The 15648-nt window shown below is 34.3% G+C and overlaps 1 protein-coding gene across 7 annotated transcripts in view; it reads left to right on the forward strand.

Annotated features, from left to right (window-relative positions):
• Positions 1-15648, forward strand: part of CDIN1 (CDAN1 interacting nuclease 1) — a 124775-nt gene that overhangs the window by 50360 nt on the left and 58767 nt on the right. For 6 of the 7 annotated variants that reach the window (XM_039378314.1, XM_039378315.1, XM_039378312.1 and 3 more), the window contains 5 exons: positions 557-636; positions 990-1039; positions 3849-3916; positions 8880-8945; positions 10844-10949. In XM_039378314.1, the coding sequence (XP_039234248.1) occupies positions 557-636; positions 990-1039; positions 3849-3916; positions 8880-8945; positions 10844-10949 (370 nt within the window). The remainder of the gene's footprint in view (positions 1-556; positions 637-989; positions 1040-3848; positions 3917-8879; positions 8946-10843; positions 10950-15648) is intronic. The other variant, XM_039378313.1, reaches the window with a different exon arrangement.

Raw genomic sequence — 15648 nt, forward strand, 5'->3', positions numbered from 1 at the left:
TGTCCTAAATTAAATTCCAATTTCTTTTGACTCAAATTTATAGATCTGAAAAAAGGACAGAAAGCCTTTTCCTAGTTTTTAAACACAGTCAGAAAAATATGCCAACACTGAATAAATAAATAAATAAATAAATTCGGAAACTAATAAACTGAAATCAAGTCTTTGAAGTTGTTTTTAAAGGCAGTTTTGAATTTTTGCAGATCTTCTTCCTAAAGTTCTACTAGTATATGAACGTTATTTGGCGTTACATTTGCTTTATACTCCTTAGAAGCTGCATGATGCTTCTGAAGCACAAACTGTCCAGTGAAACTGATTAAGAAAACAAGGGTCTGCTTTCACCCTGTGCTAATAAAATCCTTTGGTGTTTCAAGATTTTTAGAGTTAACTGTATTGGAATGGTTAAGTAGCTATGAATTTGTAAGTTTGTAGTTGCTGGGTGGATAATTTTCAAAATTATTAACATCATCAATGTTTTCATTAGAAAAGTGTTTTATTCCTGCCAAGTAGATAACTGAGCTAACAGGTTTTTGTATGTTTTTGATCTTTATTTTTCTAGCCTCCAAAACTCTAATAAATAGTATGCTACGGGACCCTTCTCAGATTCCAGATGGAGTTCTAGCAACTCAAGTCTATCAGGTATTAATCACACTTGTTTTGTTTGGTTTGATTTTTTTTCCTTTGGCAATGCTGTTATCTGCCTAGCAGAGTAAGAGATTTTAAACCTCATTTAATTACTGTCATCGTAAACTATCAGTGAGGTCAGGGTGCACAATAAATGGCAATGCAATATTTGTGAGGGGAGCATTTCACTTTTTAATAGCTTGCTTTTATAGTGAGTAAAAGCATACAGTTTTTGTTTTCTGTGATTAAATCTGAACTGCATCTGATAGCCTTTTTGAGGAAAAGTAATTACTGTTTTTAAGATAGTCTTTAAGTATAATGGTTTTGTAGTTGCCCATCAGTATACTACTTCTCTTATTTGTCTGCAGTGTACTGTGAATGACTGTTGTTATGGACCACTGGTGGACTGCATCAAACAGTATCCTTTCCCATAAAATTTTAGGTGCACAATTGACGAGCTTAGACTGTGTGGAAGAGATGTGTCTAGCTTTAACCTGACATAAAGTTCTGCTTCACAAAACACGTTTCATACTCCTCTGTTTTACATTCAGTCAGCTAGAGAGTCACTGCAGAGCTTTCTCTTACACGAACGAAAATCAGATGGACCACGGGAATATGTCATTCATATGCCTGATTGAACCTCTTTGGTTTTGATTAGTTGAAATGCATGTCTGGTTTTGTGTTAAGACTAGTTGACCATGCTTTGAGTGGTGAAGTTGGACTAGATGATCTCTGGAGATACCTTCCAATCTCAGCTGTTTCATTAAGTTTCATAGTGTTCAACATTATGACTTTGCTTTGTTATGAATATGGGTTTTAATTGAAATGTTTTCAAGTGCAATTCAAGTTTGATTGACTGATTAGTATTTTTAAGCTCCTATCTGATGTTCCAGTGCCGTTCTTTTATTTTCTCTTCTTCTTAAAGGAAATTATACTAGCTGTAGTAAAAACCCTATGTAGCTTGAATTTTCAGGGATATTTTTTTGTGATGTTGAAATGGTTAATTAGAGAGCCTCAGTGCACTGTGAGTACACTGAGGGAACTCCACGCTGACTATTACAGACTAGGATTATAATTTGTTAGGAATGATCACTGAGACCCCAAATCTGCTTTAGTAAAGTACTGAAGGAGTAGCTCTTCTGTTTCAGTATGCAGTCAAAGGAACAATTTCAAAATCATGACCTGTTATCACTGAGCAGGCTAGTAAGGCAGTTCCCTCCCAAGTCCTGGAAAATCCTTGCACGAATCTCTGCATGCAGTATGGGGGAAGATCTTGATTTCACTGTAAAGTTGCAGGATAGGAAAGCTACTGTGATGTTTAGTTATGCGTGAAAAACAGTACTACTTGTACGAGTGATACATGTGATTGTCACTCCTTAAAAATATGTTCTTTCTACTAGAAATACTTGTCTGATGTCTACTACAGTCTCAGCCCTGCTCCCATTAACTTTAACAACAGCAGGATAGTGGTCTAATTTTCTTTGTATTTTGTGCTTTAAATTGTAATTTTAAGTATTCGTTGGGACTATCTTCAAGATCAAACAAAGCTCTCTAAAAGTGGATTAATAAGTTGCACTTTTTAAAAGGCTTTTGGTCACTAATTTTCATATCCAGAACTTTAAGATTAATATTTTGTGCTTGAGCAATCTGTAGACTTCTGAAGTCTACTGATTGGCTGTAGACTTTTGAAAGTGTCGTGTTTAAAAGTAATAATGACACATATGTAGAAATATGAACCATTTTAAAGAACAGCTTGCCTGCAGTCTAGAAGAGACTTCTGTATCCTCTTCAGATTCTGGCTCAAGTCAGTTATTGAATATGCAGTGACATTGATGAGAGTAATGAGAAGTTTTTCAATTCCATTTTGGTACAGAAAAGTTTAATGCTAAGCTATGTGAGTGCATTACTGTAAGTATGTTGCTGAATTAGATATTAATTTTGAGGTGCATAAAATAGTTAAAAATCAATTTAAAGTTAAGGTTTTAAAAGCATAATGTCTTCTGAAGGATTGCATATTGATTTTAAATGTATCTATCTAATTGTATATGCATGGACTAAAGTATGAAGTCAACCTCTTTGTAAATGCCAAGAGGCTATTTTTCAGTAATAGTTCAGATGCTTACGGGAAACTAGGCTGCTAGATTGCATGAGTAGAAAATGGCTTGTGAAGTTATTTACAAGTTTTGCCCCATGGTCATTGCCGTACATCAATAACAGGTATTATTATTAAGCAGTGTTTCTGCTTATGGTGCGTTATAAATTCTGTTTGCAATATTTTTCTTACCTTTTTGCTGTTCTTCTGAAACTGCTAGTAGAGTTTAGCATAATATGTAGTTTCAATTAATAAAAACTGTATGTACATGTGAAATGGTTACAAAGAATTATTATTTTTTTGCTGTTCAGCAAGAAGTGTTCATATAAATTAGATAATTAACTGTAATGGTAAGGTGATCTGTAGTTTAAGTTTTCAGAAGTTATTCTAAACAGAATTTGGAACTTAACTGCATTTAATGTAAGATCTTTTACCATGATGTTCCATAGGATTCTTCTTCAAAGCTTCCAGAATAGAACTTTGACCTCTAGAAGGATACATTAAAAATATTTAATCTGGTGACTTTTTTCATACCACTAAGAAGAGCACATTGGATCAACAGCTGTCAGTGAAGGGAAAAGGACTTCACTATAAAATATTATTTTATCCTTCCCTGGCATTAGTTCATGCTTCTGAAAAATCAATTAAAAGGATGTTTTTTACAGTAAGATGTTTCAGATGGATGTAGTGCCTATCAATTTCAGAATATAAAGAAAAAAAATCCCAGTTTATTTCATCCTTTGCTGAATTGGAGAATTGATACACTAGTCAGTAAAGAGCAACTTAAAAGGTATTTAACTGTGTGTTTTAAGATCACACTTTCTCTTAAATTTAGAGGGAGAATAAAGAAAAAATGGAAATATTGTCCTTAATTATGCTTAATAAATATGGTCAGGTGGGTCTTAATTCTGTGAAGTGCGTGCTCTTGATGCAGTAGTCTGATTTTCATAAAGTGACATATACTTCTGAAAATCCCTGTAAGGATTTTTAGAACTGAGAGTTCAAATCACTGATCACTTCTGAAATGCAGATGAAGGTCAATGAATTCTATGATGAATTACTTTACCTATGATGTTTTTTATGAAGTTGCTTCTTTTCCAAAGTAATCTTCCATTTCTTAACCTAAAGTTATCAGCGCTATTGGGCATGAGCATGAAGTCTTGCTGCGAGAAATGCTTTTGGAAAAAAATCTCTCTTTCATAGGTAAGAATCTGTAGTAGAGGCTAGCCAGTGTGTTCTTAACTTTAAAGATATTGGTGACTGTTTACCTAAGAAAAAATACGCCTCAACATTCCTTGTATTAGGTAGAAAAGGAAGAGTAAAAAATGATTGATGCTGTTCATGTTATCTTTTATTGATTTAGAACTGAGCAGGAACTCAGTTACCTAATACCCTTTATATACAGTACATGCACAGGCTTGCAATTAATATTTTATAGAATAAGTAGCTGAAAAAAATGCTTTAATATCTGCTGCAGTATTACTTTTGGTGTCATGAGATATTAGCCATAATCTAGACCTTATGAGACTTAGGAGGAAGCATAAGAAATATTAGCTTCAGAATGCTTTATGTATGAAAGAACTGCTAGAGGATTCACTCATTTACTTTTCTGTGCAGTTGCTGCTGAATTTTTGCCCCCTGCCTCCCAATCAATGCAAGTACTCTTTTTCACGCTCCCTGTATTTAAAGTTATTTTAAGAATTAATTAGTTAGGAAGTGATTTTCATTTTTTTCTTTTAGCCTGCAGTATGTTTCTTTTACACGAGTTCCATTGAAATAAAGATTAGTGTTTAAAGCACCCGTTCTCTTAATTCAGTAGTAAACAATGACTTAAATCTTGGATTCCTTATGTGATGAGACAATAGCAAAGTGAAATGCTGTCTTTTGTTCATGGTTTGAACATTGTACTAATGTGTGAATTTTCTGGTTTTACCAGGAACTATGATCTCTCCTGAACCTATATCAGGTTAAGATTTTGGAAACCTTAAACAAATTTAAGAAATTGGGAGGCGTATTAAGCTTTTAAAAATATTTGTCTGTACAATTAAAGAACAGAGTTAGTGTGTTCTTTTATACAAAAGTGAAAAAAGGAAAGGAATAACTATCACATGCAAGCTTTCAAGTGACACTAGGAAAATGTGAAACAGTAGATTTTCCTACTTGACAGTGAGAACATAGATACAGGTAATAGGCTTAAGCTGTAACTGTAGAGACAATGTTGAGTTAAAATACTAAACAGTTCTAGGAATAAGAAGTATAAAACAAACTGTCAGGGAAGGTTATAGAATCACCTCCAATGGAAAATTCAGGTCTGGATTTGACACTCATCTATCAAAGCTGGTAATGAAATCAATCCTGTCACAATACAAGGGAATGGATTAGATGACTCACTGAGGGATCCTCAACCCAACAATTATGATTTTATTTGGCTTGTGTAAGCTTATGTATACAAGTCAGATTTACATTTTAATGTTTTGTGAACTTGGATAAGCATCAATTTTGTCTTTAGAAATAAGGTCTAAGAAATCTATGCTGTCAAATCAAAACATCTAGAATGAGTTAACTCATTAGGATATGAAGATATAAATGAGAGAGCATAATTTACTGTTTATATGTTAAGCATTTGTGTTTATTGTGCCTGTGCATTACAAGTGTCTTTCAGGTTCTAGATGTGTTTGGGTTTTGGTTTTTGTTTTTTTCTGAAAAGAAAAGCTTTTTTTCAGTGTCTGGAAGATGAACCCTTTTGAGTCACTCCTAATAAAACCTTTTATTTCTGAAAAACTGTTTCCAAAACTGCTTGAGAAAACCTCAGGAAAACAGAAGAGATGACAGAATTTCCTATAGGTTCACAAATTCAGACTTTGTTGTGTAAGACTTCTTTCCAGTTTTGAAGATGGCTTATGACTTGCAATGCCATTACATTTTAACATACAAAAACCAGAATTTTCACAGTTTCCATATTAGTGTACTTTTCCAGTGTACTGTCCTTCAGAATAGTCAGGGGGTTTGTATCAGCTGTTCACCTGTGCAACAGAGAATCTAGTACAGGAGAAGACAGCACAGTCACAAAGGACACAGTGAATATAAATTGCCCCGGTATAGTATTGGAACATGAAACAGCTTTTCAGGTTCAGGACATAATTTGTCTGTTTGTAGAGCAGTTAGCTTTCAGAGCCTACAGATCAGAAGTAACACATTCAAACTCACCCTGAAATTTATTGGAAACCTATACACACTAATGGGGTTACATTTTAATCCACTGCTCATGGGAAGCACATCATATCCCAGGTCCTCCCTTTAGAAAAATACTTTGCCTGAGATTAAAGTTATCAGCAGAAGCATTCTCTCAAAACAGCTTCACACACCATAGTGAAACGCCAAGAATTTCTAAGTTCTATATATAGATCCTTTACATATATATAGAGGGAGAGATATATTTTTATATCTTTAGCATAAATATATCAGGAAAGCTTTTACCTGTATCGGTTGGTACTGAGCTTTATCCTCCTTTGGCTCCCACCATGGTGTCCCTCAGTAGTAGCTTGGATATAAATCATGAAATCTGATCCACGTTTTCTGCTGTGATCTTAAATTTGCAGTTGCAGCTCATTCATGCACCAACAAAAGAATGTTTTGTTTCTTTGTAATATCCAGAGGCTAGTATAAGAACAATGATGTGTTAAATGGTTATGATTGAGTGTGAAGTTGTGGCAAAGATGAAGCTGCAGTTTTGTTGGAAATCAAAATTAATGGTCAATCTGTAGACAAAATACTTATTGGAGCTGTTTCCACATAATTTGCAAATCTGAGGATGCATAGGTGTAACTGTCAAAGCTGCTGTGGGCTGGCTTCCAAACAGTTGTTAAATTATTCTCTTAATCCATGCTAGAGCTTGAAGATATTCTGAGGTGTAGAACGCTACCTCTGTAGTTTCTGGACCAATGTGAAACATACCTGAACTGAAAAGCTAGAACATCTTTTTGGTGGGATTATGGTTTAAAACAAAAATTCTTTAATGGTTATGGGGAGTTTCTATAATTATTTTTTTCTTCAGAGTTATAAAGCTTCAAAACACTTAAGGAACTAATAGTGCAAAATTATATTCCTCCACAAGGTAGACAACTCACATCAACAGTAAACATTCTTTTTAGTATATTTTCCAGTGTTTATCACTTAATGTTGGGAAAAACCAAATAAAGACATTCAAAAACAGATTTAAAACAAAAACCATGTTCTTTTTTAATCAATGAATTAGTACAAAAAGAATCTGCTGAAGAATATTAAAAGTAATGCTGACACAGACTCTAGTTCAGAGACCTTCCAAGTTGACCTATCCAACCGTGTTTGTATCTGTCCTGGTTTTCAGTGAGGTTTTTTTTAAGGTGCATTTCCCTTATTTTGTGGTAGTAGGATTTGTTAGATGCGAAAGAAAATACTGACCTTTCTAATGCTATTGCTCTTGAATGATGAACATTTCAGCTGGGACATCCTGTTGTCTATTCTAGATCGTTTTAAACAAGAGCAGGTTACAGTTAAATAGAGTCGGATGAAACTGGATTTTTTTTAATCAAGATCGAGACATTACATAGAACATTAATTCATTTTTATGTTATGGCATAAAACTCTCTACTCGTGGGTTCTGTTAAATTAGAACCTTCTTATTCTTAACAGCATTTATCCGTATATGTGACAATCTTAGTTTGAAAAAAATAGCCAACAACCAAGTCTGTCTCCAAATCCTAGAAATGCTTTTCATTACCTGATTGGGTGATATAATGAAGTATTGCATTGCAAAGGCTTGTATTTACAATATAGTCTATTTATAGTGAAGAAATGCTCTCAAAATTAAAAAAATAGTACAACTCTCAAAAAGAATAAACAGCTATTGCAGTTTACAGAGAAGTGAATGTACAGCTTTCCAAATTTACTCCTGTCCCACTTTCAGAATGAGTTCACTATATAAAATAATACTTCAGACTTATATTCTTCAATAAAAAGAGTGAGAGAGTTTGCTTTTGGCACTTTTACAATATTTTGATTTCTAAGACTCTATGTTTTTCTTGTCATTAAAATGTTACTTGGACTCAAACTGCTGACCTTTCAGGATATGCACAAAGTATTCAAAAACTGAGTTCTGAACACTGGCCATGAAACTACTGTCCTAACCTGATAAATGGATTGGAAATAAGCTACCCAACAGTGAGAATGGGCCATTAATTTTAATCAAAGGTGATGTAGAAAGGCGAATGGGATGCATGACAATGTCAACAGCCCAGTAGGTGTTAAGGGGCTACACAGCCTTACTTGTTACTAGGTAGTGCCATTAGTTAAGCCTGGGTGAAGACAGAAAGCCATGCCTGGAATTGAATGACCAGGTCACTCCAAATTCTAATGGAGAAATGGTGTTTCAGAAATACCAATGTAATGGTATCAGAAATGAAGGATAATAGTTTAAAAATATTAAGGGCATGCTTGGGCTTTTTTTGCCTGTTTTTCTTTTTGTTTTAAGGGAGCACCCTTTGTCTTTTGCGATTTTATTTTACTCATTATTACTTCTTGAAATATTCAGCTCTAATATCTGTAAGTAATAGAGTTGTATGATTAATGTTAGCAGAATTTCTAAATCTTTGTATGTTCTGAAATTGGATAAATTCTATAGAATCCAGAATGCAAGAGAAACTAAAATTATGGCTCCTCTCTACTTTAATAAATTCCTGGGAGAGAAGGATTTTCATGCCTTTTTTTAAACAACTTTATGCTAACATTAAAAATAAAACCAAGAAGACAGCTACAGTATATCTACATTTGTGGTGTTGGTAGGATTAATCTTTACGCATCCGAAGGTGGAGAGGCTCTTCTTTCAATCAGCGAATATACCTCTTTACTTTGAATATTTGGAGGTTATAAAATACTCTATGACAGCTTGAATTAATGATGTTTATAATGAAGACATAAAAATGCAGGGATGACAAAGAAGCATTTTTATATCCATGCTTCAGGTTTTCTACAAAGGTTCATTTAATTTGACACAGCATTGCATGCATAAGAAAGATATGTATGACTGCATTAGTAATTCTTGCACTCTTATTTAAAATAAAATTAATTATGCTGCTGTCTACTTAATGGAATAGTTTTATAAACAGTAGTCCTTATTCTGTATGTACAGCTGAAGATCAGCTTCGTGCAAAGGGTTATGACAAAACACCAGACTTTATTTTAGAAGTACCAGTAGGTAAGTCTTTTAAAAGAACTTTTATAATTTTGTTTTGTGTAGAAGAGTTCATGCTAAAATATTATGGCTACTTAAGTGAAGCATAATCCAGGATACTACAAATTAGTCTCCTCAGGAGTTACCCAATAATTTTAAGAACTTCCTAGTTTGGTTCAGAGAGATTTGATCGTAAGTAGTGTTACCCAGTGTTTCCTCTTTAGTCTCTGCATGTTTTTATCTCATTATCAAAAAAGGAAAAAAAAACAACAAGAAGAACCTCCAAATCCCTGCTCCCTCTGATGTACTCTACCCACTATCTTTCTGAACTAAACTCTGAAATGCCTGTAATTGTCTTTTACTCCTAGACCAAATCAGTTCAAAGCAGTCTTAAGAGTATTACTATTACACCTACAGGTCATTGTATAAAGGTTTGTCGTGGTGCAATTATTCTTTTTGCCATCACTTTGGATCCAGATACAACTCTGCAGTTCTTCACTGTTTTTTAAAAGCCTGAATAGCAAGAAAGAATAAAGAATAAAAGTAGGTATAAAGGTCATAAAGTTCATCCACCTTTTCTGGTCCTGAGGTCATGTGAGAAGATGACCTTGTCACTGGGCCACAGAAGAAAGAACATCCAAATTGTCCAAATGTAAAGGATTATTAATCACCTTTTGTAAATTGGCTTTTGTGCCAAAAGACTTCTACTTTGCCTCCGTAGAATGCAGCACCCATCTATGCAGATGTCTACTTTTCTGTCTGTCAGAGAAAGTAAAAAGGCTGAAAGTACTGTGTGAAAGTCATATGCATGACTAGTTTTTTTCCTTCATATTGACAATAACTGAAATTCTTACTGAGATAACTGATTTGTACACTAGTATAAGGAATGGAATGTGTGCTATAAAATGCATCACTACACAGAACTGCTTGAAATACCATCTTTCAGCCCAATCACCTGTTATCCAGAGAACAACTGTGTATATGAGAGTCTTCTGAAAAGGTTTTAAAGACTTTCCTTAGCTTAGTGATGTTTGTATACCTAATCATGTTTCCAAAAAACAAAAATGGTGGTGATGTTAATAACAAAACAGAAAATACCTTTGTAACTACAGGACTCCATATTTGAAACAGGGAGGTTTGGCATCCTACTGCGGTTCACTCATGTCAAGCCACATGTGGAGAGTTTTCAGTTAATTTCTACCCCTTCACTTCCATAATTACTGTGAAGAATCTCAGGAAGCTTCAAGGACTTGAGGGGATGAGGGAACTGTTGGTCCTTTGCAAGGTCTAAAGTTAGCAGGGAAAATTGTGAACTTTCAGAATTACAGAAGGCTGAGGCTGGTGGGTAGTTGCTCAAGCAGGTTCACCTGGAGCTGTTTGCCGAACACAATGTCCTGACAGTTGTTGAATGTCAAGCAGGGAGAATCCACAACCTCTCTGGGCAACATTTACCCATGCTCAGTCACCCTCACAATGAAAAAGTGGTTGCTAATGTTCAAATGGAACCTCCTGTGTTTCGGTACCCGTTACTTTTGGTCCTGTCACTTGGCACCACTGAAAAGAGCCGGTCTCCCTCTTTTTTACCACCTACGCTTCAGAAAGTTTTATACATTGATAAGATTCACCATTAACATGCTTCTTAGGCTGATCTCTTTTTCTTTTTGTGTTAGAATAAATGCAAATATCTAGAACAGGATGTAATTAAACTGAAATTGATATCAATATCTGTTAAAGTATTTTCTGATAAGTTTTTTAAATGTCCTTTTTGTGCATATTTGAAAGATAATTTTTACAAATATGTAACTGTTGCAAGCATGAATTATGTGGTAGATTGTGGAGTAAATAGGATATTCACAAACACACTCTTATAGGCTGTTGAGTTTGGTTTTCAGAGTTCAGTTTCTTTTTTGCTGTCACTCTAGCTGTGGAAGGACACATAATTCACTGGATAGAAAGCAAAGCCTCATTTGGTGATGAAAGTAGCCACCAAGCCTATTTGCAGGACCAGTTTTGGAGCTACTGGAACAGGTATATTTCTATTATTTTTCCTTACAGATAAATAGAATTACATTTTAAAAAGAAGTTACTGGATAAAGCAGTAGTGACTATGGTATTAAGCCATGCGGACAAAATACATGTTACTAGTCTGGCATTTTGAATGTCATTACTTAGCATGTCAAATTGGAATTATGAAATATTTGTGAAAAATTCATATCCTAATTGTTAACATGCAGCAGATACATCTGGTGATTTTACAGTGATGCTACATGACAGAGTAAGTTACTTCGGTACAGAAGTTATATGTCAATTTTTTAGTACCTGACTTTGAAAGAAGATTTTGCTGTGAAGTTTTGGAATACATGCAAGATGACGAATTTGTTTAAAAATCTTTGCAGTCTAACCAAGTGGGCTTTGTGTGTGAAGAACTTTATTGCTTATTGTCATTGTATCTGGGACAATACTGTTTCACTGGGGTTTTTTTTAATAAAGTATTTCTTTTGTATATTATCTACATTTGAAGCAGGAATAACAATTATCTTCAAGTTAAAAATTTAGTAAGTATTTGCAGGAATGTAAGGAGGTAAATAAGTTATGCTAGACAGAAGTTTGAAACATGTTGATGGTATTGGTATAAAGATTTTTTATTTTAAAGATGCTTAAAATACTTCCGCTTTATTCTTCTAAAAGTCAGTGCTGTGTATATTTGTATATCTTTCCATGGTCCTACATACCCCCTTACTGGAGGATTTTTTCCAAAAAAAATCTTAAGCACAGTGCTTTATCTTCAATGCCATTTTTGTATGTGGTAGAACCCTAAGCAAGATAGTAAGTGAGATAAATGAAAGTTTTAATAAAGGATTTTTTTAAAGCATAAATTTAGAAGTTGCTCAGTGTTAACAAGAGACCATCTGAGGGATAGTGGAGAACATGGCACAAACATATGAACATGCACCAAAAGGGAGTGTGCTCCAACATCAGAGTCTAGTCTGTTGACCATTAGTATTTCAGATGAAAATAAGAAATGTCAAAGTGAAAATAGCTAGCATTACCTTCGGAAATACTTTAAAAGCAGATTCCATAGAAGGCACCAGAGAAAGGGAAACCAAATCTTGAGAACAACATCATCAAAGTTTGGAATTATGCTCTGCAGCAACATTCTTGATTGACACAAGGACATGCTCTTATTTGACAGTCCCAGGAATCAGTGACTTGGAAAACTTGAATCAAGGCAATGGGAAGCTCAGGAAGGCTGTCAGTTGTTGGATGAAGATACTACAGGGAAGTTGTAGAAAATAAATTGTGAAACATATAAACAGAATATAAAACTTAGAAAGAAATTTGAGTATATACAATATCTAGGCAAATGGTGAGAATGGCAGGAAAGATGCTTATGCAATTGGTGCTGAACTGCACATCAGCATAAATGAAATGGAGCAGCTCAGGCCAGGAGGCTGCCATTAGATGTATTGGCTGGAATACTTTCTGAGTATAAAGGATGTGTTTGAAGGAATCCATGATGGTATCAGAGAAAAGCAGCTCCAAGAAGTGAATTTTAAATAGATAACATGAGCATAGAGATACTTAATAAGTTGAGATGGGGTGAAAGTTGAGTAGACAAGTAGGATGAAGGCACTGATCCATTTGTTGTTTGCAATAAAATTGCCATTGCAAAGTTGAAGTTTCTTTCTTTTTTTTGTGCCGAACGAAGTGTCTATCCACATTTTGATTTGAACTATAAAAATGTGTAAAACATTTGAGAATAAAGTGTATCATTTGAATCTGACATTCCCAAAGGAAATTTCTCTTACGCTTTTATCAATAAACCAAGACGTAGCTAACTTCAATTTAATTTCAACATGTACTAATTAATAATTCAACTTCAAAAATGGAATATTTTCTCATTTTCTCACTGAGCTGTTATTCAAGTATCTTTAATGTTGCAAAAGCTAGACTGAAATTATATGTGGATCAATAAAACATTTTGAAAGTAGTTTTGAGATTTTGCCAAATCTGTTATAGTGTTCATATTAAAAAGAAGTACAAAAATTGTTGCTTCTTACGTATAATGACTTTACATTCATATAAGGGAAACTAGAGCTCTCTTTAGTGAGATTTGTTACACCTTAAATCTAAAATTTAGTGATAGGTTAACCATGGAAATTAGGCAGATTTCTTTGGCCTTTCTTTAAAGAACAAATCCTGTTTGTCTTAATTTTGCTACCACTTGGCCAAACTGACAGTGTTACATCTTCTGAAATGAGCTCTGAGTTACTGTAGCTTCTAATATAATGACAGTTGAGTTAATGAACACACGTTGACAGATTAGGTTGCAAATAGGTTAGACAGTTAACTTTCGTTGGTCTCTGAAACTATTTATGTAAAAGGACACAGGTGTAGCTGCCCAAAATGTGAATTAATTTTGGGTTATTTAATCAACCTATCTCTCAAGTGAGAACCAGCTTCCCAGTCAATTCACCATATCTTTGTGTCTCCCTTCCTCTGAACAGAGAAATCATTTGGAGAAGCAGCATCAGTTCACAATAGAGATATCATGACACTCAGCTGATAGTTTAGGGTGTTGTAAACCTGATCCGTTGGTTGAACTTAGAGCAGAAATGAAATTGAAGAGAAAATCTGTAACATCGCCTGTTAGATGTGGATAGAAATACAAATTAGATACTTTGAAAGGAATGAGAGATTTTAGGTTTTTCCATTCAACTTTTTTATTGCTTCTCTAAAAATGAGGAGTCAGACTGGAAAAGTTTCTGGATTCTTTTCCCATATGTCACAGATGTAAGATGAATTCTACTCAGAATGTGACTGAAAGCTTTGAACATAGCTGTGGTTTGTTTACTGTTATGTGTGTATTTCATTAAATCCTGTACTCTGTGCTAACTAAATCTGTGAGTGTCTTAAATTGGTCTGTACTGACAGGAAAGAAATGGCACTTTCTCATTTAACAGAACAGCTCCCTAGATGCAGTCAACCATGTCTGTTCACCTCAGTGCAAAAGAACACCTTTTTATTACTCTGAGTTCTGCAGGGACAGCTTAGCAAGGGTTTTTATGGCTCATACATCAATGGTATTGTTAAGCAATTTTCAGTTGCAGTGGTGCACTGCAACCTCATCTTCAAATTAAGCTTCACATTAAAAATGTACAAAGTGTACCTTGTCAGTGGATACGCACAGTTGTAATTTAAGATGCTCTTTAGATATTTGAGATTTTTTTAATAATAAAGAAACAGGAAAAAGGCAAATTTGGTCTTGCATATTCCCAGACTGATTTTGCAGAGTGATGTTTTAGAAAAAAAAGCTCTTGTACATACTGGAAAAACTTGAAATGTTTCATGTACTTACAGAATCCCTTCCCTCCTTATGTTTGTTCGGTGGCATCTACTCAGCAGGCTATAGCTTTCAGTGCCACTGGGTAAGCAAAACAACTACATGTGCAAAATATAATTGCTTTGTGCACATGTAGTAGATACCATACCTTTCATTGTTCACTTGCCTACATTGGTGTATTTCTTGTAACTATGAGAATAAAAACTGTTGAATAGCCAGTGTGACCAAAGGTACTTTGGAGAGCATGAACAGGAAGTTACGCAGATTGCACTTTAAAACAGGGTCTGTGAACATATTGTAAATTATTTTAGGGTTTAGATGAATGTTGTTGTTCCCTTTTTTTTTTTTCCTGTAGTGTCTAATTTTTTATTTTTTTTCTAACTTGGAGTCCTGGCTGTAAAAGTCTGTTAGTCAGAGCTGATAGGCACAACTGCTGTTTTCTAAGAAGGATATAGAGATCAGCAACACTCAGTTCAAATACTAATTAGTGGGTGCACTGTCAGTGACTTGCTGTAAGAAGATACAAACTCAAATATAGCAATTTACATTTTCTATCTTCTGCAAGCATGGCTAAGACATATGTACATTCTGGAATGTAATTTCTAGAGAGTCCCAGGAGAAAACTTGACGTCGTTATTAGCTAAAGAAACTTTACTATATGTGAGGAAGACCGTAGGAAAATGTCATATTTGACATTGATATTAAAGGCAATTTCACATAGTGAAAGAGAAGCATTTCATCTTCTCTTTGAATAAAAATGGTAAGTCATCTCTGCAGTAAAATCCTTCCCTCATTTGCTTACATTCTAAATGTTGTTAGTCCTGTGCTTCTCCTTTTTTGAAAAAATAAATAAAAGCAAGTTTCCCATAAGTGATTTTAAAATAGTAACCACACTTTTTGGAAGCCTAAATTCATGATTCATTGTCTTGTTAATTAATACCTTATGTCTGATCTTGAGACTTTAGTTTAAAACTAACAGTCATAGTAAAATTATCATAGAGTCCTGTAGATTAAAAAGGGTATTTATTTCAAATAAGTGCAAACAGAAATGATGCAAAACATTATATTTCAGTCACAATCACAGATGATGTGTTCTTGGGTTTTTTGGGAAGAGGATTCAAATTCATTTGCAGTTGACTATAACTATGAGTTATATATGAGCAAGGGCAGAATTAGAACATCAGAATGATAGACATTTTTTGCTGTTCAAGTCTTTGAAATGGTTTGACATGTTACTGTGAAGACTGAAGTAATAATTGTTGTCTGATTGTAGGTGGCAGGGGAAGAGGGATTTATGCTGTGGGTTTATGGATCTCTGTTCTATTAACAAGTTCAGTATTCTTCAATTGCAGATGGTTTAAAAAGTTGTACTGGTGAGTTGAA

The sequence above is a fragment of the Pipra filicauda genome, unplaced genomic scaffold (genome assembly GCF_003945595.2).
Source record: "Pipra filicauda isolate LSUMZ 115617 unplaced genomic scaffold, ASM394559v2 scaffold134_size1991817_pilon, whole genome shotgun sequence".
Lineage (NCBI taxonomy): Eukaryota > Metazoa > Chordata > Aves > Passeriformes > Pipridae > Pipra > Pipra filicauda.